This window comes from Salmo trutta, unplaced genomic scaffold, assembly GCF_901001165.1.
Source record: "Salmo trutta unplaced genomic scaffold, fSalTru1.1, whole genome shotgun sequence".
Lineage (NCBI taxonomy): Eukaryota > Metazoa > Chordata > Actinopteri > Salmoniformes > Salmonidae > Salmo > Salmo trutta.
In genome coordinates, this window is record NW_021823073.1 from 1,860,207 (window position 1) to 1,883,409 (window position 23,203).

Genomic DNA, 23,203 nt, shown 5'->3' on the forward strand with positions numbered 1-23,203 from the left:
TGTCACTGTGCTGTAGTCTATATGATGTTATAACTCATCCTGTCACTGTACTGTAGTCTATATGATGTTATAACTCATCCTGTCACTGTGCTGTAGTCTATATGATGTTATAACTCATCCTGTCACTGTACTGTAGTCTATATGATGTTATAACTCATCCTGTCACTGTGCTGTAGTCTATATCATGTTATAACTCATCCTGTCGCTGTGCTGTAGTCTATATGATGTTATAACTCATCCTGTCTCTGTCACTGTGCTGTGGGTGCTAGGGGCTATATAGAGCTCGATGGTTCATATTGACATGACACTGTCTAGTTGACATGTTAAAGCGGGTGTTGTCTGGATCACAACAGCTGACATCTTTAGGTTTTATTCCCTCTGTGTCTTTCTCTTTCGTTCTCTTCCACTCCTCTCATCTCTCTCTCCTCTCTCTCTCCTGTCTGTAGGCCTGCGTCCTCCCCTCAGCTTTCCCATGACGACACCCATTCACGCATCGAGCATTACGCCAGCCGGTAAGATAAAGACACAACACTCACTTGTATGTACGTAGTTAGACTCTAATCTCTCACCTACTGATTGACTGGAGAGTTACTGTGTCTGACAGTATAGACTCACTCACTGAATGTTGAACTTTAGACCTAGTTACAACCAGATACAAACAGGCATTCTCGTGCAATGCTGATTCCACCTTAGGTAGAGGTTTTTCTCCCCTTGTTTAATAAACTAGTGAATCTTTACTCTATAACCATCTACCTGAGGCTTGTACCAAGGTATTCACCCCAGAGTCCAGGGTCTGCCACTGAATTGTCCTGGAACAATAGAGATGGTATTCACCCCAGAGTCCAGGGTCTGCCACTGAATTGTCCTGGAACAATAGAGATGGTATTCACCCCAGAGTCCAGGGTCTGCCACTGAATTGTCCTGGAACAATAGAGATGGTATTCACCCCAGAGTCCAGGGTCTGCCACTGAATTGTCCTGGAACAATAGAGATGGTATTCAGCCCAGAGTCCAGGGTCTGCCACTGAATTGTCCTGTAACAATAGAGATGGTATTCAGCCCAGAGTCCAGGGTCTGCCACTGAATTGTCCTGGAACAATAGAGATGGTATTCACCCCAGAGTCCAGGGTCTGCCACTGAATTGTCCTGGAACAATAGAGATGGTATTCACCCCAGAGTCCAGGGTCTGCCACTGAATTGTCCTGTAACAATAGAGATGGTATTCAGCCCAGAGTCCAGGGTCTGCCACTGAATTGTCCTGGAACAATAGGGATGGTATTCAGCCCAGAGTCCAGGGTCTGCCACTGAATTGTCCTGGAACAATAGAGATGGTATTCAGCCCAGAGTCCAGGGTCTGCCACTGAATTGTCCTGGAACAATAGAGATGGTATTCACCCCAGAGTCCAGGGTCTGCCACTGAATTGTCCTGGAACAATAGAGATGGTATTCAGCCCAGAGTCCAGGGTCTGCCACTGAATTGTCCTGGAACAATAGAGATGGTATTCAGCCCAGAGTCCAGGGTCTACCACTGAATTGTCCTGGAACAATAGAGATGGTATTCAGCCCAGAGTCCAGGGTCTGCCACTGAATTGTCCTGTAACAATAGAGATGGTATTCAGCCCAGAGTCCAGGGTCTGCCACTGAATTGTCCTGGAACAATAGAGATGGTATTCAGCCCAGAGTCCAGGGTCTGCCACTGAATTGTCCTGTAACAATAGAGATGGTATTCAGCCCAGAGTCCAGGGTCTGCCACTGAATTGTCCTGGAACAATAGAGATGGTATTCACCCCAGAGTCCAGGGTCTACCACTGAATTGTCCTGGAACAATAGAGATGGTATTCACCCCAGAGTCCAGGGTCTGCCACTGAATTGTCCTGTAACAATAGAGATGGTATTCAGCCCAGAGTCCAGGGTCTGCCACTGAATTGTCCTGGAACAATAGAGATGGTATTCACCCCAGAGTCCAGGGTCTGCCACTGAATTGTCCTGGAACAATAGAGATGGTATTCAGCCCAGAGTCCAGGGTCTGCCACTGAATTGTCCTGTAACAATAGAGATGGTATTCAGCCCAGAGTCCAGGGTCTGCCACTGAATTGTCCTGGAACAATAGAGATGGTATTCAGCCCAGAGTCCAGGGTCTGCCACTGAATTGTCCTGGAACAATAGAGATGGTATTCAGCCCAGAGTCCAGGGTCTGCCACTGAATTGTCCTGGAACAATAGAGATGGTATTCAGCCCAGAGTCCAGGGTCTGCCACTGAATTGTCCTGGAACAATAGAGATGGTATTCAGCCCAGAGTCCAGGGTCTGCCACTGAATTGTCCTGGAACAATAGAGATGGTATTCACCTCAGAGTCCAGGGTCTACCACTGAATTGTCCTGGAACAATAGAGATGGTATTCAGCCCAGAGTCCAGGGTCTGCCACTGAATTGTCCTGGAACAATAGAGATGGTATTCAGCCCAGAGTCCAGGGTCTGCCACTGAATTGTCCTGGAACAATAGAGATGGTATTCAGCCCAGAGTCCAGGGTCTACCACTGAATTGTCCTGGAACAATAGAGATGGTATTCAGCCAAAGGCCAGGGTCTACCACTGAATTGTCCTGGAACAATAGAGATGGTATTCAGCCCAAAGTCCAGGGTCTACCACTGAATTGCCCTGGAACAATAGAGATGGTATTCAGCCCAGAGTCCAGGGTCTGCCACTGAATTGCCCTGGAACAATAGAGATGGTATTCAGCCCAGAGTCCAGGGTCTGCCACTGAATTGTCCTGGAACAATAGAGATGGTATTCAGCCCAGAGTCCAGGGTCTGCCACTGAATTGTCCTGGAACAATAGAGATGGTATTCAGCCCAGAGTCCAGGGTCTGCCACTGAATTGTCCTGGAACAATAGAGATGGTATTCAGCCCAGAGTCCAGGGTCTGCCACTGAATTGTCCTGGAACAATAGAGATGGTATTCAGCCCAGAGTCCAGGGTCTGCCACTGAATTGTCCTGGAACAATAGAGATGGTATTCAGCCCAGAGTCCAGGGTCTGCCACTGAATTGTCCTGGAACAATAGAGATGGTATTCAGCCCAGGGTCTGCCACTGAATTGACCTGGAACAATAGAGATGGTATTCACCCCAGAGTCCAGGGTCTGCCACTGAATTGTCCTGGAACAATAGAGATGGTATTCAGCCCAGAGTCCAGGGTCTGCCACTGAATTGTCCTGGAACAATAGAGATGGTATTCAGCCCAGAGTCCAGGGTCTGCCACTGAATTGTCCTGGAACAATAGAGATGGTATTCACCCCAGAGTCCAGGGTCTGCCACTGAATTGTCCTGGAACAATAGAGATGGTATTCACCCCAGAGTCCAAGGTCTACCACTGAATTGCCCTGGACAGTGCTGCTCCTTCTGTACTAATGGTAGTGAAATGAGTGGAATGTGACTAGTGAAATGAATGTGTCTCCCCCCCACAGGTTAGCTGAAATGGAGAACCGTAATGGATCTTATCTGAATGACAGTATCTCACCCAATGAGAGCATGTGAGCCCACCCCTTCCTCTTTCAATCCTGTCGTTGATTGGCTTGCTTTGTGAATTGGCTCAGTGGGTTACGTATGAAGCTGTGTTGTCTCTGTGAGGTGGGTTCTGTCTAGAGCAGTCATGGGTAACGCTTGGAGAGTCTCCTACGGATGGTTTTAAAGGTTCAACTAACTATCACACAAACTGTTAAACTAACTATCACACAAACTGTTAAACTAACTATCACACAAACTGTTAAACTAACTATCACACAAACTGTTAAACTAACTATCACACAAACTGTTAAACTAACTATCACACAAACTGTTAAACTAACTATCCACTAAACAGAGCACGCTGTTGAATATCAACAAAGTTGCATTTTGAGCATCTATAGACCATCTATAGACCATCTATAGACCATCTACAGACCATCTACTGACCATCTATAGACCATCTATAGACCATCTGTAGACCATCTATAGACCATCTATAGACCATCTATAGACCATCTACAGACCATCTACAGACCATCTACAGACCATCTATAGACCATCTATTGAACATCTGTAGACCATCTATAGACCATCTATAGACCATCTACAGACCATCTACAGACCATCTACAGACCATCTATAGACCATCTATTGACCATCTATAGACCATCTAAAGACCATCTATAGACCATCTATTGACCATCTATAGACCATCTATTGACCATCTACAGACCATCTATTGACCATCTACTGACCATCTACAGGCCATCTATAGACCATCTATTGACCATCTACAGACCATCTACAGACCATCTATTGACCATCTATAGACCATCTATTGACCATCTATAGACCATCTATTGACCATCTATTGACCATCTATAGACCATCTATAGACCATCTATTGACCATCTACAGACCATCTACAGACCATCTACAGACCATCTACTGACCATCTATAGACCATCTATTGACCATCTATAGACCATCTATAGACCATCTATTGACCATCTATAGACCATCTATTGACCATCTATAGACCATCTACAGACCATCTACAGACCATCTACAGACCATCTATAGACCATTTATAGACCATCTATAGACCATCTATGGACCATCTATAGACCATCTATAGACCATCTATAGACCATCTATTGACCATCTATTGACCATCTATAGACCATCTATAGACCATCTATAGACCATCTATAGACCATCTATAGACCATCTAGAGACCATCTATAGACCATCTATAGACCATCTATAGACCATCTATTGACCATCTATTGACCATCTATAGACCATCTATTGACCATCTATAGACCATCTATAGACCATCTAGAGACCATCTAGAGGCCATCTATAGACCATCTATTGACCATCTATTGACCATCTATAGACCATCTACAGACCATCTACAGACCATCTACAGACCATCTATAGACCATCTATAGACCATCTATTGACCATCTATAGACCATCTATTGACCATCTATAGACCATCTATAGACCATCTATAGACCATCTATTGACCATCTATAGACCATCTATTGGGAACAATCCAAATACAATGTTGTCCTGTCAGGCTTTTATCAGTGAACTATAGAGAATCATCAGTGGATGTTCTTCTATCATTGGCTGCTTTCATAAATCTTCCTCCAATCCCTGTCTGGTCACACGACAGCTTTCTTAACATATATTTGATAAGTCCTTTCTCAGAGCGCAGAACAAGCGTTAGAGGCTTAAGGTTTGAGTGACTGATAAGTGGGATACCTGGTATTATTACGACTATTCACAGACAGACACACAGAGAGAGGAGAGAGATAGATACAGAGAGAGAGCCCAGCACATGCTGGATATGTTGAATTGAAACTATTCCATTACTGTCTGCATTTTCACCATCAACAGTACAGCCAGAATGATATCACAACTTTAACCCTACCCCCAAGCCAACAGGTTAATGATATCACAACGTTAACCCTACCCCCAAGCCAACAGGTTAATGATATCACAACGTTAACCCTACCCCCAAGCCAACAGGTTAATGATATCACAACTTTAACCCTACCCCCAAGCCAACAGGTTAATGATATCACAACTTTAACCCTACCCCCAAGCCAACAGGTTAATGATATCACAACTTTAACCCTACCCCCAAGCCAACAGGTTAATGATATCACTACTTTAACCCTACCCCCAAGCCAACAAGTTAATGATATCACAACGTTAACCCTACCCCCAAGCCAACAGGTTAATGATATCACAACGTTAACCCTACCCCCAAGCCAACAGGTTAATGATATCACAACTTTAACCCTACCCCCAAGCCAACAGGTTAATGATATCACAACGTTAACCCTACCCCCAAGCCAACAGGTTAATGATATCACAACGTTAACCCTACCCCCAAGCCAACAGGTTAATGATATCACAACTTTAACCCTACCCCCAAGCCAACAGGTTAATGATATCACAACTTTAATCCTACCCCCAAGCCAACAGCTCTACATCTCAAAGGATATGTATTTGTCAGAGTGGATAATTGAACATTGAATTGAATGAAATATACTTGAATACTGAACAACAATCTGTGGTAAATGTGTCAATTTATAGCTGGTTGGCTCCTCTCTGTCTCTGTCTCTGTGGCTCTCTGGCTCTCTGGCTCTCTGTCTCTGTGGCTCTCTGGCTCTCTGTCTCTGTGGCTCTGTCTCTCTGTCTCTGTCTCTGTGGCTCTCTGTCTCTCTGGCTCTCTGTCTCTCTGTCTCTCTGGCTCTCTGTCTCTCTGTCTCTGTGGCACTGAAAATGAATGTTGTTAGTTGACTGGCTGGCCGTTGTGAGGCTGTTAGGTGTGACTGGCAGCTAATAGCAACCTCTCTCTGTGTGTATGTCCCCCTCTCTCCTCTCCCTCTCTCCTCTCCCTCTCTCCTTCTCCCTCCCTCCTTCTATCACTGTAGTGATGATGAACACCTGCTGATTCAGCACTACTGTCAGAGTCTGAACCAGGGCTCTCCCCTCAGCCAGCCACGCAGCCCCGCCCAGATCCTCATCTCCATGGAGAGTGAGGAGAAGGGGGAGCTGGAGCGGGTGCTCAACGACCTGGAGTCAGACAACAGGTGAGGGGAACAGTGTGACACATTCATACCAACTGATCCCAACACAGAAGTGATGTAGACAAGCTTCACCATCGAGCGTCCATGTTGGATCCAGACGATTCTACAGTTGTGTCAGACAGTCGCTTTACAGTTGTCTTGTGGGTTGATAGGTTATCACTAGTTACCACAGCCACAAAGTCATAAACCCCACCTATTTAAAAAATATACATCTAATTTTAAACCTAACCCTAACCACAACCACACTGCTAACCTTATGCCTAACCTTAAATTAAAACCTAAAAGGATTTTTTTTTCATCATGAAATTTGACGATATTATAGCCAATTTTGACTTTGTGGCTGTGGTAACTAGTGGAAACAGAGTTGATAGTGAGGTTTTTGGATCTAGGCCAGGTTACTGTAAAGCACTTTGTGACTGATGTTGTTGTAAAAAAGATACAAAATCATTTGATTGAGGGATTAATTGACTAGACTGAGCTGAGTTAGCCTGGGTACCAGTCTGTTTGAGTTAATATTCAACTCCTTGGCATATCACAGAGTGGAATGTTAGGAAACAGGTTCTGGATTTCAGGCTCGAGCTGAGTCCCGTTGTGTACATGTCAGTCAAGGACACATCAACAGATTTTACACCTAGTCGGCTCGGGGATTCAAACCAGTGACCTTTCGGTTACTGGCCCAACGCTCTTAACCACTGTCCGCTCCCTCTCAGGAAGCTACAGGCAGAGTATGACAAGTTGAAGAAGGCCCACGACCACAAGGGTCTGTCCCCGCTCCCCTCACCCCCGGAGATGCTGCCCGCTTCGCCCCAGAGCCCACGGGACGCCGAGCTGATCGCTGAGGCCAAACTGCTGAGGCAGCACAAAGGACGGCTGGAGGCTCGCATGCAGATCCTGGAGGACCATAACAAACAACTGGAGTCACAGCTACACCGGCTCAGACAGCTACTGGAACAGGTACTAAAACACACACAGTACACACACACACTATACACACAGTATACACACAGTACACACACAGTACACACACACACTATACACACAGTATACACACAGTACACACACAGTATACACACACACACAGTATACACACACACAGTATACACACAGTATACACTAGAGGTCGACCAATTAATCGGAATGGCCGATTAATTAGGGCCGATTCCAAGTTTTCATAACAATCGGTAATCGGTATTTTTTGGATACCGATTTGCCGATTTTTTTTGTTGTTGTTGGTATTATTATTATTATTTTTTTATTTTTTTTATACACCTTTATTTAACTAGGCAAGTCAGTTAAGAACACATTCTTATTTTCAATGACGGCCTAGGAACAGTGGGTTAACTGCCTTGTTCAGGGGCAGAACGACAGATTTTTACCTTGTCAGCTCGGGGATTCGTTTTTGCAACCTTCCGGTTACTAGTCCAACGCTTTAACCACCTGCCTTACATTGCACTCCACGAGGAGCCTGCGTGGCAGGCTGACTACCTGTTACGCGAGGGCAGCAAGAAGCCAAGGTAAGTTGCTAGCTAGCATTAAACTTATCTTATAAAAAACAATCAATCTTAACATAATCACTAGTTAACTACACATGGTTGATGATATTACTAGTTTATCTAGCGTGTCCTGCGTTGCATATAATCGATGCGGTGCCTGTTAATTTCTCATTGAATCACAGCCTACTTCGACAAACGGGTGTTGATTTAACAAGCGCATTTGCGAAAAAAGCACTGTCGTTGCACCAATGTACATAACCATAAACATCAATGCCTTTCTTTAAAATCAATACACAAGTATATATTTTTAAACCTGCATATTTAGTTAATATTGCCTGCTAACATGAATTTCTTATAACTAGGGAAATTGTGTCACTTCTCTAGCGTTCCGTGCAAGCAGTCAGGGTATATACAGCAGTTTGGGCCGCCTGGCTCATTTATTCCTAACAAAGGCCGTAATTAATTATGACATAACATTGAAGGTTGTGCAATGTAACAGGAATATTTAGACTTAGGGATGCCACCCGTTAGATAAAACACAGAACGGTTCCGTATTTCACTGAAAGAATAAACGTTTTGTGTTCGAAATGATAGTTTCCGGATTCGACCATATTAACGACCTAAGGCTCGTATTTCTGTGTGTTATTATGTTATAATTAAGTCTATGATTTGATAGAGCAGTCTGACTGAGCGGTGGTAGTCACCAGCAGGCCCGTAAGCATTCATTCAAACAGCACTTTTGTGCGTTTGCCAGCAGCTCTTCGCAATGCTTCAAGCATTGTGCTGTTTATGACTTCAAGCCTATCAACTCCCGAGATTAGGCTGGTGTAACCGATGTGAATTGGCTAGCTAGTTAGCGGGTGCGCGCTAATAGCGTTTCAAACGTCACTCGCTCTGAGACTTGGAGTAGTTGTTCCCCTTGCTCTGCATGGGTAACGCTGCTTCGAGGGTGGCTGTTGTCGATGTGTTCCTGGTTCGAGCCCAGGTAGGAGCGAGGAGAGGGACGGAAGCTATACTGTTACACTGGCAATACTAAAGTGCCTATAAGAACATCCAATAGTCAAAGGTATATGAAATACAAATCGTATAGAGAGAAATAGTCCTATAATTCCTATAATAACTACAACCTAAAACATCTTACCTGGGAATATTGAAGACTCATGTTAAAAGGAACCACCAGCTTTCATATGTTCTCATGTTCTGAGCAAGGAACATAAACGTTAGCTTTCTTACATGGCACATATTGCACTTTTACTTTCTTCTCCAACACTTTGTTTTTGGATTATTTAAACCAAATTGAACATGTTTCATTATTTATTTGAGGCTAAATTGATTTTATTGATGTATCATATTAAGTTAAAATAAGTGTTCATTCAGTATTGTTGTAATTGTCATCATTACAAAAACTTTTTTTTTTAAATCGGCCGATTCATTGGTATCGGCCTTTTGGTCCTCCAATAATCGGTATCGGCGTTGGAAAATCATAATCGGTCGACCTCTAGTATAAACGCACACACACAATACACACACACACACAGTATACACACACACACACACAGTATACAGAAGGTACACAGACACACACAGTATACATAGACATACAGTATACATACTTTCACACACAGTATACAGAAAGTACACACATGTGTGGCTCAGTTGGTAGAGCATGGTGTTTGCAACGCCAGGGTTGTGGGTTCGATTCCCACGGGGGACCAGTACGGAGAAAAAAAACGTATGAAATGTATGCATTCACTACTGTAAGTCGCTCTGGATAAGAGCGTCTGCTAAATGACTAAAATGTAAAAATGTAAATGTACATACAGTATACACACACACACACAGTATACAGAAAGCACACACAGAGTCCAAAACCAGTTATAATGTCTGTCTGTCTGTCTGTCTTACATGACCAAAAGTATGTGGACACCTGCTCGTTGAACATCTCATTCCATAATATGGAGTTGGTCCCCTCTTTGCTGCTATAACATCCTCCACTCTTCTGGGAAGGCTTTCCACTAGATGTTGGAACATTGCTGCGGGGACTTGCTTCCATTCAGCCACAAGAGCATTAGTGAGTTTGGACACTGATGTTGGGTTATTAGGACTGGCTTGCAGTCAGCGTTCCAATTCATCCCAAAGTTGTTCAATGGGGTTAAGGTCAGGGCTCTGTGCAGGCCAGTCAAGTTCTTCCATACCAATCTCGACAAACCATTTCTGTATGGGCCTTGCTTTGTGCATGGGGGCATTGTCATTCTGAAACAGGAAAGGGCCTTCTCCACAAATTTGGAAACACAGAATCGTCTATAATGTCATTGTATGCTGTTCCTTCACTGGAACTAAGGGGCGAAGCCCGAACCATGAAAAACAGTCTCAGACCATTATTCCTCCTCCACCAAACTTTACAGTGGGCACTATGCATTGGGGCAGGTAGCGTTCTCCTGGCAGCCACCACACCCAGATTTGTCCGTTGGAATGACAGATGGTGAAGCATGATTCATCACTCCAGAGAATGCGTTTCCACTGCTCCAGAGTCCAATGGCGGCGAGCTTTACACCACTCCAGCCGACTCTTGGCATTGCGCATGGTGATCTTAGGCTTGTGTGCGGCTGCTCGGCCATGAAAACCCATTTCATGAAGCTCCCGACGAACAGTTCTTGTGCTGGAACTCGGTAGTGAGTGTTGCAACCGAGGACAGATGATTTTTACACGCGCTTCAGCACTCGGCGGTCCCATTCTGTGAGCTTGTGTGGCCTACCACTTCCCGGCTGAGCCGTTGTTGCTCCTAGATGTTTCCACTTCACAATAACAGCACTTACAGTTGACCGGGGCAGCTCTAGCAGTGCAGAAATTTGACGAACTGACTTGTTGGAAAGGTAGCATCCTATGATGGTGCCACATTGAAAGTCACTGAGCTCTTCATTAAGGCCATTCTACTGCCAATGTTTGTCTATGGAGATTGCATGGTTGTGTGCTTGATTTTATACATGTCCACATACTTTTGTATATATACTTTGTCTGTCTACAGACTGATGAGTGTGTGGGATAATGCCTGTGTCTGTCTCCAGACTGGTGAGTGTGTGGGATAATGCCTGTGTCTGTCTCCAGACTGATGAGTGTGTGGGATAATGCCTGTGTCTGTCTCCAGACTGATGAGTGTGTGGGATAATGCCTGTGTCTGTCTCCAGACTGATGAGTGTGAGGGATAATGCCTGTGACTGTCTCCAGACTGGTGAGTGTGTGGGATAATGCCTGTGTCTGTCTCCAGACTGATGAGTGTGAGGGATAATGCCTGTGTCTGTCTCCAGACTGGTGAGTGTGTGGGATAATGCCTGTGTCTATCTCCAGACTGATGAGTGTGTGGGATAATGCCTGTGTCTGTCTCCAGACTGATGAGTGTGTGGGATAATGCCTGTGTCTGTCTCCAGACTGATGAGTGTGTGGGATAATGCCTGTGTCTGTCTCCAGACTGGTGAGTGTGTGGGATAATGCCTGTGTCTGTCTCCAGACTGGTGAGTGTGTGGGATAATGCATGTGTCTGTCTCCAGACTGGTGAGTGTGAGGGATAATGCCTGTGTCTATCTCCAGACTGATGAGTGTGTGGGATAATGCCTGTGTCTGTCTCCAGACTGATGAGTGTGAGGGATAATGCCTGTGTCTGTCTCCAGACTGATGAGTGTGTGGGATAATGCCTGTGTCTGTCTCCAGACTGGTGAGTGTGTGGGATAATGCCTGTGTCTGTCTCCAGACTGGTGAGTGTGTGGGATAATGCCTGTGTCTGTCTCCAGGCTGGTGAGTGTGTGGGATAATGCCTGTGTCTGTCTCCAGGCTGATGAGTGTGTGGGATAATGCCTGTGTCTGTCTCCAGACTGGTGAGTGTGTGGGATAATGCCTGTGTCTGTCTCCAGACTGATGAGTGTGTGGGATAATGCCTGTGTCTGTCTCCAGACTGATGAGTGTGTGGGATAATGCCTGTGTCTGTCTCCAGACTGATGAGTGTGAGGGATAATGCCTGTGACTGTCTCCAGACTGGTGAGTGTGTGGGATAATGCCTGTGTCTGTCTCCAGACTGATGAGTGTGAGGGATAATGCCTGTGTCTGTCTCCAGACTGGTGAGTGTGTGGGATAATGCCTGTGTCTATCTCCAGACTGATGAGTGTGTGGGATAATGCCTGTGTCTGTCTCCAGACTGATGAGTGTGTGGGATAATGCCTGTGTCTGTCTCCAGACTGATGAGTGTGTGGGATAATGCCTGTGTCTGTCTCCAGACTGGTGAGTGTGTGGGATAATGCCTGTGTCTGTCTCCAGACTGGTGAGTGTGTGGGATAATGCATGTGTCTGTCTCCAGACTGGTGAGTGTGAGGGATAATGCCTGTGTCTATCTCCAGACTGATGAGTGTGTGGGATAATGCCTGTGTCTGTCTCCAGACTGATGAGTGTGAGGGATAATGCCTGTGTCTGTCTCCAGACTGATGAGTGTGTGGGATAATGCCTGTGTCTGTCTCCAGACTGGTGAGTGTGTGGGATAATGCCTGTGTCTGTCTCCAGACTGGTGAGTGTGTGGGATAATGCCTGTGTCTGTCTCCAGGCTGGTGAGTGTGTGGGATAATGCCTGTGTCTGTCTCCAGGCTGATGAGTGTGAGGGATAATGCCTGTGTCTGTCTCCAGACTGATGAGTGTGTGGGATAATGCCTGTGTCTGTCTCCAGACTGATGAGTGTGTGGGATAATGCCTGTGTCTGTCTCCAGACTGATGAGTGTGTGGTATAATGCCTGTGTCTGTCTCCAGACTGGTGAGTGTGTGGGATAATGCCTGTGTCTGTCTCCAGACTGATGAGTGTGTGGGATAATGCCTGTGTCTGTCTCCAGACTGATGAGTGTGTGGGATAATGCCTGTGTCTGTCTCCAGACTGATGAGTGTGTGGGATAATGCCTGTGTCTGTCTCCAAACTGATGAGTGTGAGGGATAATGCCTGTGTCTGTCTCCAGACTGATGAGTGTGTGGGATAATGCCTGTGTATGTCTCCAGACTGATGAGTGTGAGGGATAATGCCTGTGTCTCCAGACTGGTGAGTGTGAGGAATAATGCCTGTGTCTGTCTCCAGACTGACTCCAAGGTGAACGGTACAGCCCTGTCCTCTCCCTCCACCTCGTCCCAGCGCTCTGACACCAGTCTGCCTCTGATGCGTGTAGCAGGCAGCCAGACTACAGAGACCATGGGTGAGACTGGAACTCCACTCAGCACAATATCACCAGCTATGAGCCCACTGGACCAGACTGGTTGTTACAGTGTTATGTCATATTTTGGGACGCTATGGTCCGGTTGATGCTATACTGGTTTTAAAAATACGTTTCCGTATGAAGTCTTTGTACTGACCTGAAGTCATCTCTGGACTGGTTGTAATCATTTTCTTTGCTGTAGGTGACGATGAGCTGTCGAGTCCGTCCCAAGATGCATTGGGGCTAGAGGAGGTGATGGAGCAGCTGAACAACTCCTTCCCACACAGCCAAGGTAGGACGCACACACACACACAGACACGCACACAAACACACACACACACGGACATCCTACTCACTCAAGCAATTTCCATAGATGCACACATCACCTCATATTAGAACTACAGTCCAGGCGGTTCATTCTCCTAATGATCTAAACAGTAGGATCAGCCTCAGTGGCTCATCTTGACTACGGTTATTAATTCTACACTTTGACTGACCTCTTGAAGTACATGGACCCTTTTCCTCTCAGTCCTCTGATTGTTCCCTCCGTTCTCTTTATTTCCTCCTTCCCTGTTCTGTGTCTGTGACCCAGGAGGTCGAAGGGGAAACCAATGAGAGGTCAGTGGGGTCACCAGCCCCGTCTACTGTACCCTCCTCTCCTGGCCAGTTCTCCCTCCTCTTCTCTCCTCTCTCTATTTCATTCCTCTTCCCTATTCCTCTCTATTCCTCTTCCCTATTCCTCTCTATTCCTCTTCCCTATTCCTCTCTATTCCTCTCTATTCCTCTCTATTCCTCTCTATTCCTTTCTATTCCTCTCTATTCCTCTTCCCTATTCCTCTCTATTCCTCTCTATTCCTCTCTATTCCTCTCTATTCCTCTCTATTCCTCCCTATTCCTCTCTATTCCTCTCTATTCCTCTCTATTCCTCTTCCCTATTCCTCTCTATTCCTCTCTATTCCTCTCTATTCCTCTCTATTCCTCTTCCCTATTCCTCTCTATTCCTCTCTATTCCTCTCTATTCCTCTTCCCTATTCCTCTCTATTCCTCTCTATTCCTCCCTATTCCTCTCTATTCCTCTCTATTCCTCTCTATTCCTCTCTATTCCTCCCTATTCCTCTCTATTCCTCTCTATTCCTCTCTATTCCTCTCTATTCCTCTTCCCTATGCCTCTCTATTCCTCTCTATTCCTCCCTATTCCTCTCTATTCCTCTTACCTATTCCTCTCTATTCCTCTCTATTCCTCTCTATTCCTCTTCCCTATTCCTCTCTATTCCTCTCTATTCCTCTTCCCTATTCCTCTCTATTCCTCTCTATTCCTCTCTATTCCTCTCTATTCCTCTCTATTCCTCTTCCCTATTCCTCCCTATTCCTCCCTATTCATCTCTATTCCTCTCTATTCCTCTCTATTCCTCTTCCCTATTCCTCTTCCCTATTCCTCTCTATTCCTCTCTATTCCTCTATTCCTCTCTATTCCTCTCTATTCCTCTCTATTCCTCTCTATTCCTCTCTATTCCTCTCTATTCCTCTCTATTCCTCTCTATTCCTCTCTATTCCTCTCTATTCCTCTCTATTCCTCTCTATTCCTCTCTATTCCTCTCTATTCCTCTCTATTCCTCTTCCCTATTCCTCTCTATTCCTCTCTATTCCTCTCTATTCCTCTTCCCTATTCCTCTCTATTCCTCTCTATTCCTCTCTATTCCTCTTCCCTATTCCTCTCTATTCCTCTTCCCTATTCCTCTCTATTCCTCTTCCCTATTCCTCTCTATTCCTCTCTATTCCTCTTCCCTATTCCTCTCTATTCCTCTTCCCTATTCCTCTCTATTCCTCTTCCCTATTCCTCTCTATTCCTCTCTATTCCTCTCTATTCCTCTCTATTCCTCTTCCCTATTCCTCTCTATTCCTCTCTATCTCTCATATTTCTTGGTGTATTTTGTGGTTGTTTGAGGGGGTGGGATTGTTTACTTTAGTATTTTAAGATATGCATTCATGAGTGTTTAATAATGAGAGTGTGTGTCTGTTAGTCCGCCTGACGGTTCCTTCTGTCCCTCCTCTCCAGGACTGAGTGTAGGCAGTCTGTTCCACATGGCAGATGACCTGGGTCGAGCCATGGAGTCATTGGTCAACGTGATGACGGACGAACAGAGTGGCGAGTAGCGGCAGACGAGGCCCCCCCCCCCCCGCATGCTTTTCTAGTCAAAACAACTGGATTGGACACGTTTACAAAGAGAAAAATACATATATTTTTGTGAAGGATCAGCATTACAAAACTTGTAGATTTCAGTAGTTTCTTAAAGGTATTGAACATGGTTTTATTAACAAAAGGCAGGTTTTTAAACTTCTATGCAATTGTATAAAAAATAAGAGAAAGAAAAAGTATGTGTAAATCTTGTGAACGTATTTCCATTTGTTTGTATGGAGCGCATTTCACAACATTTGTATCGAAAAGAAAGATTGTAAACATAAGGGTGCTTTATATTACAAAACTATGTTTATTATAACAACAAAATACGATATACTGTAAAGGCAATGCAGTCGTCCTGTACCCTTTCAGCGTAGAGACTGACTGTGTGTATGTATGCACGTTTGTGTGTGTCTTGGTACGCAAGGATGTGTGTGTGACGTGTGTGTGACGTGTGTGTGAAGGTAATCTATTTTCCACATTGCATTATAGCTTTTGCTTTGGGCTGATGTTGTTTATCAAACCATCCATCCATAGGTCATAGGTCATCTTTTTCTTTAGTAGTGTCTGTTTGATGATCATAATATGATACTATGCCCTTTGCCTGCATTCACCGCAGCTCTGGTCCACTCCTATGTGTTGAATCTACCATGAGGACCCATAGAGCTCTGGTCCACTCCTATGTGTTGAATCTACCATGAGGACCCATAGAGCTCTGGTCCACTCCTATGTGTTGAATCTACCATGAGGACCCATAGAGCTCTGGTCCACTCCTATGTGTTGAATCTACCATGAGGACCCATAGAGCTCTGGTCCACTCCTATGTGTTGAATCTACCATGAGGACCCATAGAGCTCTGGTCCACTCCTATGTGTTGAATCTACCATGAGGACCCATAGAGCTCTGGTCCACTCCTATGTGTTGAATCTACCATGAGGACCCATAGAGCACATACTGAAAGGTCCAAACTGGGATATTAACAGCCGTTATTGTTGTTTTTCAAATTAAGGATTGGGCCTTTAACACTGACAGAAAGAAAGTAATAGTGTTGTTTTAATACCTATTCATAGTGGTTTTGTAGGATTATGGAATTGAATTTGAATTGAATACCATTTAAAATAGAGCTACAGTAGTGTGACATTCAGCTGGTTGTAATCCTGAGATGATTTTATTGATTTGAAATCTATTTGATTTGATCTGAGTTCTCTCCTAGTGTGATTGGGAGTGTTTTAAGATACAAGTGTATGATTCTAGAACGCCCAGTAATGCAAGCTCTACCTCGTTTTAATTGGTCGAAACCCAACTTTCACATTCTTTTTCATTCTGATCCATCCCCCGTTTCCCTTCCTAGGAAGGTGCAGAAAATATTCTACTGTAGTTGGATGCCATCTTAAAGAACCCATCCATGTTCTGAAATGGAATGACTCCCTCCAGATACATACACTGTAGTGTCCTCAGCGTAGTTGGATGCCATCTTAAAGAACCCATCCATGTTCTGAAATGGAATGACTCCCTCCAGATACATACACTGTAGTGTCCTCAGCGTAGTTGGATGCCATCTTAAAGAACCCATCCATGTTCTGAAATGGAATGACTCCCTCCAATCTGAATGTGTTCAGATACATACACTGTAGTGTCCTCAGCGGTTCATTAAGACATAGAAAGGAAATGTCAGACAACTGGACCAGGGTGCACTACTGTTATCCATCCTGGACAGACTAGAGTTGATCTTCTGTGTGATAATGCATTTGTTTTCTTTTATTTGTGTGTTCCTTTATGGAATTGCATGGTGTGGGGGCGTTATCAGTGTGTGGGAGATCACAGTTGATTAAATATTCCCATGCTTATTTAAAATCCAACCAATTGAAGGTATTCTTCATGATTATATTCTAGTTTCATGACAAGAGCTTTGTATTTGTTTTGGCACCATGGTATAGCAGCATGATCAAAGATAATGATTCATTAATCCAATACACTGCGTTATTCATTTCTAACCCTGGAGTTTTATTATCCATCTTTTTCAATAACTCATCTGTTTCACAACATATCAAATTCCACCAAATATATGCCTTACTACTGTATTATAAAATGCTTTACTGTGTCTATCAATAAAGCGGTGATGTTGACTTGAGCTCCCTCCTTGTCTTTGTCTAAACCATTTCAGACACCACCTCACTCACAGGAATGTGTTATATCACTGTTCTTTATTCCTAAGAGTCATTGTATTCTATTCAACAGCCATCGAACAACGGCAGTATGTGACTAAAACACCAAAGCTCGGTGAAAGTTGTTTTATATAAGTTGTCTCAATCCGTCTGATTCAATTTCACCTGGAAGTGGGAAGGAAAAGATGAAGTTTCAGTGGGGAGTGAATGTTTGTAAAACCCTTAACAGCCCTTATCATCCGTTAGACATTACTTCATGTTCTTATACCATGGCATTGTTGAATACTCGTTTCTGATTGGCTTGACGGGCATTCTAGAGAGTGTTCAGATACTGTAAATCACTAATCAGTGGTGGAGAGAAGAGGTCTGCGAGGGAGGACCACTCCACGTCTGACTGAGGGGGGAGAGGAGATGAGGCGGACCTTGGAGACCCCTTTCTGGAGCCCGTTGGTATGATCCTTGGTCCTGGTGTCATACATACGCTCGGGGAGGATGGGTGAGACCCCTCGTTAAGGAGGGGACAACAGAGACCATCGCTGCTTTCACTGAGAGAAACTTTGACCTTTGCCATTAACTCTGTAAAAACCAATCATGTCCTCATTGAGCTATTCTATAACCATGCCATATAACCATAACCATTACACCACTAGTGTAAGATCTCTCACTGCACAATGAAAACATCACCGAGGCTACCAACTCTATAGTAAATATTGATAACCCTAGGAAGTTATCCGTAGAGGACTATCCAAATAAAGTGGGACTAAAAGCCATTTGAGAAGGATATTAGCTAAGACAGGCAGGTAGAAGATCTCAGTCTCAGTCTTGATGTGGATGTGGTGTGAGATGTAGACCTCTCCCTCTGCAGACTCCTCCAGACCTATAGTCATGGCATACAGCTCCACCTGAAGCTCAGTCTTCATCCCAGCAGCCACCTGCAGCAAAGGTCAGGGGTCAATTTAGTCATATCAGGAAGTGAAGTGAAATGTATGAATCTAAAACATCCTCAAAGAAAACAATGGGAAATGTTCAGTTTGTGTATTGAATAAAGCTGCCAACGGTAACTATCACTCTGCTCAGTAGAACTCACAGGTCCAGGGGTGTAGATGACTCTGATTCCAGTACCAGGGGACGGCTGTTTCACACTGAACCTAAAGTACCACAACACAGAACAGTCGCTGAACTTACCAGAACATAGACGGAGAAGAACACACCCTGACGACAACCAAGACCTTAAACCTTGTCATTTTCACTGCACCACCATCTTTGACAGACATGTCCACAAACAGCCATACTAATTGTTCATGGATCTATTTCTATCTATGTAGGTGTCTGGTCTGACCTGCAGGTGTGGAAGCCCACGTTCTTCATGAGCACGGGGACGCTATAGGTGCAGCCCTCCTTTAGGGTCCCAAACTGGACCTCTGCTGGGAGGAGCTCAAACCCCCGTGGGGCGAGCTGCTGCCCCCCCGTCACAGACACAGTCTTCACCTTCCTCCTCACCGGCTCCTCTACACACAGGAACTGACAGCCAGACTCGTGTTAGGTCCCCATGGTAATGCCTAGGCTCTAGCTCAGTAAGCTATGACTTATTGAACTGACAGGACAGATACATTAGTGTTAACCGACGTGGTTCATTGTATTAACCTTGTACCAGAAGACTCGTGTTAGCTCCCTGGGCTACAGCCTAGGCTTTAGCTCAGCAGGATATAACACCGTCTTGTGGCGTCCAGAAGACCCAGGGCTACAACGCGGTAGATCCGCGTTATAGCGCCACTGAAATTTGAAAGGTCATTTCCGACTGAGCCGACATATGCAGCGTTTCCCAGGAATGCAGTCTCCATGAACATTGCCCTTTAAATTTCAATGGCCTAGAGCTCAGATCTTCCACAGATTATATCTAGGCCCCAGTCACACACTTCCCATATGTCCCCCAGCCCACAATCAATTCACAACATTCACACCTACAGTCACAAACATTTCCTCAATCGACATATGCAACTCTCACTGGGTGGGTGAGGAACACTAGTGTGTGCACCTGTGTGCGTGCCTCTGTGCGTGCCTCTATGCGCGCGCGTGTGTGTGTGTGTGTGTGTGTGTGTGTGTGTGTGTGTGTGTGTGTGTGTGTGTGTGTGTGTGTGTGTGTGTGTGTGTGTGTGTGTGTGTGTGTGTGTGTGTGTGTGTGTGTGTGTGTGTGTGTGTGTGTGTGTGTGTGTGTGTGTTACCTGCTGGTTGGGCACGCTGAAGGGTTTGGAGCTGAGGATGGAGGCTGGCAGCTTGACTCTGTGTCTGCGTGGGTTCCCTGCCACGTCCACCTGGGTACTGCCAGGCTCAATACCACCACCATGCTGCTGCTTCACTGTAGAGACACCATGAGAGCTGTCCCCTACAGGAGAACACACACAGATCTAGATATCAGTAGCAGAGTAACAGATACAAGACCATGATGAGATGACTGATTTATTAACAGTAGGTGTCTGCAAACTGTTGGGAAAATGGTGTTTGACCAAATAGAATGCTATTTGGCATGTTAGTCATTTAGCAGACGCTCTTATCCAGAGCCACTTCCAGTTAGTGCATTCATCTTAAGATGGCTAGGTGGGACAACTTTTCAAGTACCAACTTGAGTAAATGTCTGATTTTCAAGGTATACCAGTACTTGAATTTCAGAGTGCCACATTCAAGCACCTTGTGCAAACCCTGCCTACCAGACATGCCACCAGGGGTCTTTTCAAAGTCCCCAGGTCCAGAACAAATTCAAGCACCTTGTGCGAACCCTGCCTACCAGACATGCCACCAGGGGTATTTTCAAAGTCCCCAGGTCCAGAACAAATTCAAGCATCTTGTGCGAACCCTGCCTACCAGACATGCCACCAGGGGTCTTTTCAAAGTCCCCAGGTCCAGAACAAATTCAAGCACCTTGTGTAAACCCTGCCTACCAGACATGCCACCAGGGGTATTTTCAAAGTCCCCAGGTCCAGAACAAATTCAAGCACCTTGTGCGAACCCTGCCTACCAGACATGCCACCAGGTATCTTTTCAAAGTCCACAGATCCAGAAAAACTAATAAAGCAATACCTCACGGCACAACGCCGCAGTACATACATACTTGTTGTGTGTATGTACTGACATGTATGTGTAACTGATAGATGCACAAACACACACACGCACACACACATTAAGGTTTTTAAATTGATGTAAATTGTAAAGTCATTTGTCTGTAATGTTTTTTTCGTTATGACTCGAACCCCAGTAAGACTAGTTTTCGCCACTCATACCCTAACACTAACCCAAGTCTAAGTCGTGTACTGAGCAGACCTGCAGTTTGAGGGGTGGGGTTGGTGGGTCTCCTAGGCAGCGCATCACTTCCTGCTGCGTGAGAGGGCGTGGGGTTCAAAGGTCGCTGGGCTGCTTCAAGAACACACACAAAAACAAATAACATGCCAAACAGGGTCACTTTCTCAATGAAGGACAAAATTACACAATGCTTCAATACTGTATAATCAATATCATTAGTATTGTTATAAATGTAGCCTAGCTTTAACCTGTCTCTCGAGGGGCATCCTCGAGGTAGTTCTGGGAGTTGGGAGTCTTGGGGAATGGAGGAAGGTCCTGAGACAGAGCTCTCATATCAGGGACCTGACAGGAAACCCCAGATAGTTGTTTTATATACGTACAGTAGCTGAGCTGAATACCATCTGCAATATGTTGCACAGGTTGGAGAGGCACATAGTGAAGCTTATATTAACCCCCTCTGTACCAAACCAAATGCTAGGCTAGTAGCATTGGGAAATATTGTCTAGATGCTTTTTTCCAGTTGAGATTAAGTTTATAAATTGACTGGCTGGGCTGTGGGACAATGGACGCGTATTAATGAATCTAATGGAACTGTTAACAGGCATTACGTAGCTGTGCTGAATACAATCCATTGATGAGAAAGCTATGTCACCTCCGAGTACTCAAAACCTGCTCCTTTCTCTGAGTGGAAATAAGGAGGAATGATTCTGTTTCTTAGAGCCTCTCTGTAAATCTTCTCCTGGTCCAGCTCCTGTCTGAACAGTACAGCAACATTAAAACATTCATTAATAGCTTAAATATTCCTGGGAAAATATGTGAATGTCCACTATGTCAGCTCTATAAATACAGAGCAGTTTGTTAGTTACCTGTGTTGCTCTATTCTGCTCTTCCACATAGTTTCCTGTGCCTCTTCACTGAAGCTGTAAAACAGGAGATTGGAATATGATGATAAGATAATGGAAAAGGTTCAAAGCTGTAGATATTTATGTTCATAGCTTAACTAAACCCATTAGTACAGGGAAAAATAAGATAGCTACTAATAAGAGACGCATGAGAAAGATGTCCTACAGATCTAAGGTCAGGTTAGTTATAATACAGATCTAGTTAGGATACAGATCTAGGATCAGGTTAGTTATAATACAGATCTAGTTATGATACTGATCTAGGATCAGGTTAGTTATGATGCAGATCTAAGGTCAGGTTAGTTATGATACAGATCTAGTTATGATAGAGATCTAGGATCAGGCTAGTTATGATACAGATCTAGTTATGATACTGATCTAGGATCAGGTTAGTTATGATACAGATCTAGTTATGATACTGATCTAGGATCAGGTTAGTTATGATACAGATCTAGTTATGATACAGATCTAGGATCAGGCTAGTTATGATACAGATCTAGTAATGATACAGATCTAGTTATGATACAGATCTAAGGTCAGGTTAGTTATGATACAGATCTAGTTATGATACAGATCTAAGGTCAGGTTAGTTATGATACAGATCTAGTTATGATACTGATCTAGGATCAGGCTAGTTACGATACAGATCTATTTATGATACAGATCTAGGATCAAGTTAGTTATGATACAGATCTAGTTATGATACAGATCTAGGATCAGGCTAGTTATGATACAGATCTAGTTATGATACTGATCTAGTTATGATACAGATCTAGGATCAGGTTAGTTATGATACAGATCTAGTTATGATACAGATCTAGGATCAGGTTAGTTATGATACAGATCTAGTTATGATAGAGATCTAGGATCAGGTTAGTTATGATACAGATCTAGTTATGATAGAGATCTAGGATCAGGCTAGTTATGATACAGATCTAAGGTCAGGTTAGTTATGATACAGATCTAGGATCAGGCTAGTTCTGATACTGATCTAGTTATGATACAGATCTAAGGTCAGGTTAGTTATGATACAGATCTAGTTATGATACAGATCTAGGATCAGGTTAGCTATGATATAGATCTAGTTATTATGCAGATCTAGTTATGATACAGATCTAGTTATGATACAGATCTAGTTATGATACTGATGTAGTTATTATACAGATCAAGTTATTAAACAGATCTAGTTATGATACTGATCTAGTTATTATATAGATCTAGTTATTATATAGATCTAGTTATTATACAGATCTAGTTATTAAACAGATCTAGTTATTAAACAGATCTAGTTATAATACTGATCTAATTATGATTCAGATCTAGTTATTATATAGATCTAG

At 44.2% G+C, this 23,203-nt stretch overlaps 2 protein-coding genes across 9 annotated transcripts in view; one reads left to right on the forward strand and one right to left on the reverse strand.

Moving 5' to 3' along the window:
• The window catches only part of LOC115188717 (dystrophin), a 208,717-nt gene extending 191,091 nt beyond the window's left edge, over nucleotides 1-17,626 (forward strand). For 7 of the 8 annotated variants that reach the window (XM_029747449.1, XM_029747450.1, XM_029747451.1 and 4 more), the window contains 7 exons: nucleotides 447-512; nucleotides 3,462-3,527; nucleotides 6,459-6,617; nucleotides 7,325-7,568; nucleotides 13,209-13,323; nucleotides 13,526-13,615; nucleotides 15,380-17,626. In XM_029747449.1, the coding sequence (XP_029603309.1) occupies nucleotides 447-512; nucleotides 3,462-3,527; nucleotides 6,459-6,617; nucleotides 7,325-7,568; nucleotides 13,209-13,323; nucleotides 13,526-13,615; nucleotides 15,380-15,477 (838 nt within the window). In that variant the 3' untranslated portion in view covers nucleotides 15,478-17,626. Of the gene's footprint in view, nucleotides 1-446; nucleotides 513-3,461; nucleotides 3,528-6,458; nucleotides 6,618-7,324; nucleotides 7,569-13,208; nucleotides 13,324-13,525; nucleotides 13,616-13,915; nucleotides 13,942-15,379 lie in introns of all 8 variants that reach the window. The other variant, XM_029747452.1, reaches the window with a different exon arrangement.
• A 61-nt stretch (nucleotides 17,627-17,687) lies between these two features.
• The window catches only part of LOC115188702 (sperm-associated antigen 17), a 42,119-nt gene continuing 36,603 nt past the window's right edge, over nucleotides 17,688-23,203 (reverse strand). The window contains exons 37-46 of the mRNA XM_029747427.1: nucleotides 21,828-21,881; nucleotides 21,614-21,716; nucleotides 21,210-21,303; nucleotides 20,983-21,075; nucleotides 19,890-20,050; nucleotides 19,007-19,188; nucleotides 18,755-18,815; nucleotides 18,452-18,599; nucleotides 18,090-18,163; nucleotides 17,688-17,832 (exon numbers count right to left, since the gene is read on the reverse strand). Coding sequence (XP_029603287.1) covers nucleotides 17,809-17,832; nucleotides 18,090-18,163; nucleotides 18,452-18,599; nucleotides 18,755-18,815; nucleotides 19,007-19,188; nucleotides 19,890-20,050; nucleotides 20,983-21,075; nucleotides 21,210-21,303; nucleotides 21,614-21,716; nucleotides 21,828-21,881 — 994 coding nt within the window. The 3' untranslated portion in view covers nucleotides 17,688-17,808. The remainder of the gene's footprint in view (nucleotides 17,833-18,089; nucleotides 18,164-18,451; nucleotides 18,600-18,754; nucleotides 18,816-19,006; nucleotides 19,189-19,889; nucleotides 20,051-20,982; nucleotides 21,076-21,209; nucleotides 21,304-21,613; nucleotides 21,717-21,827; nucleotides 21,882-23,203) is intronic.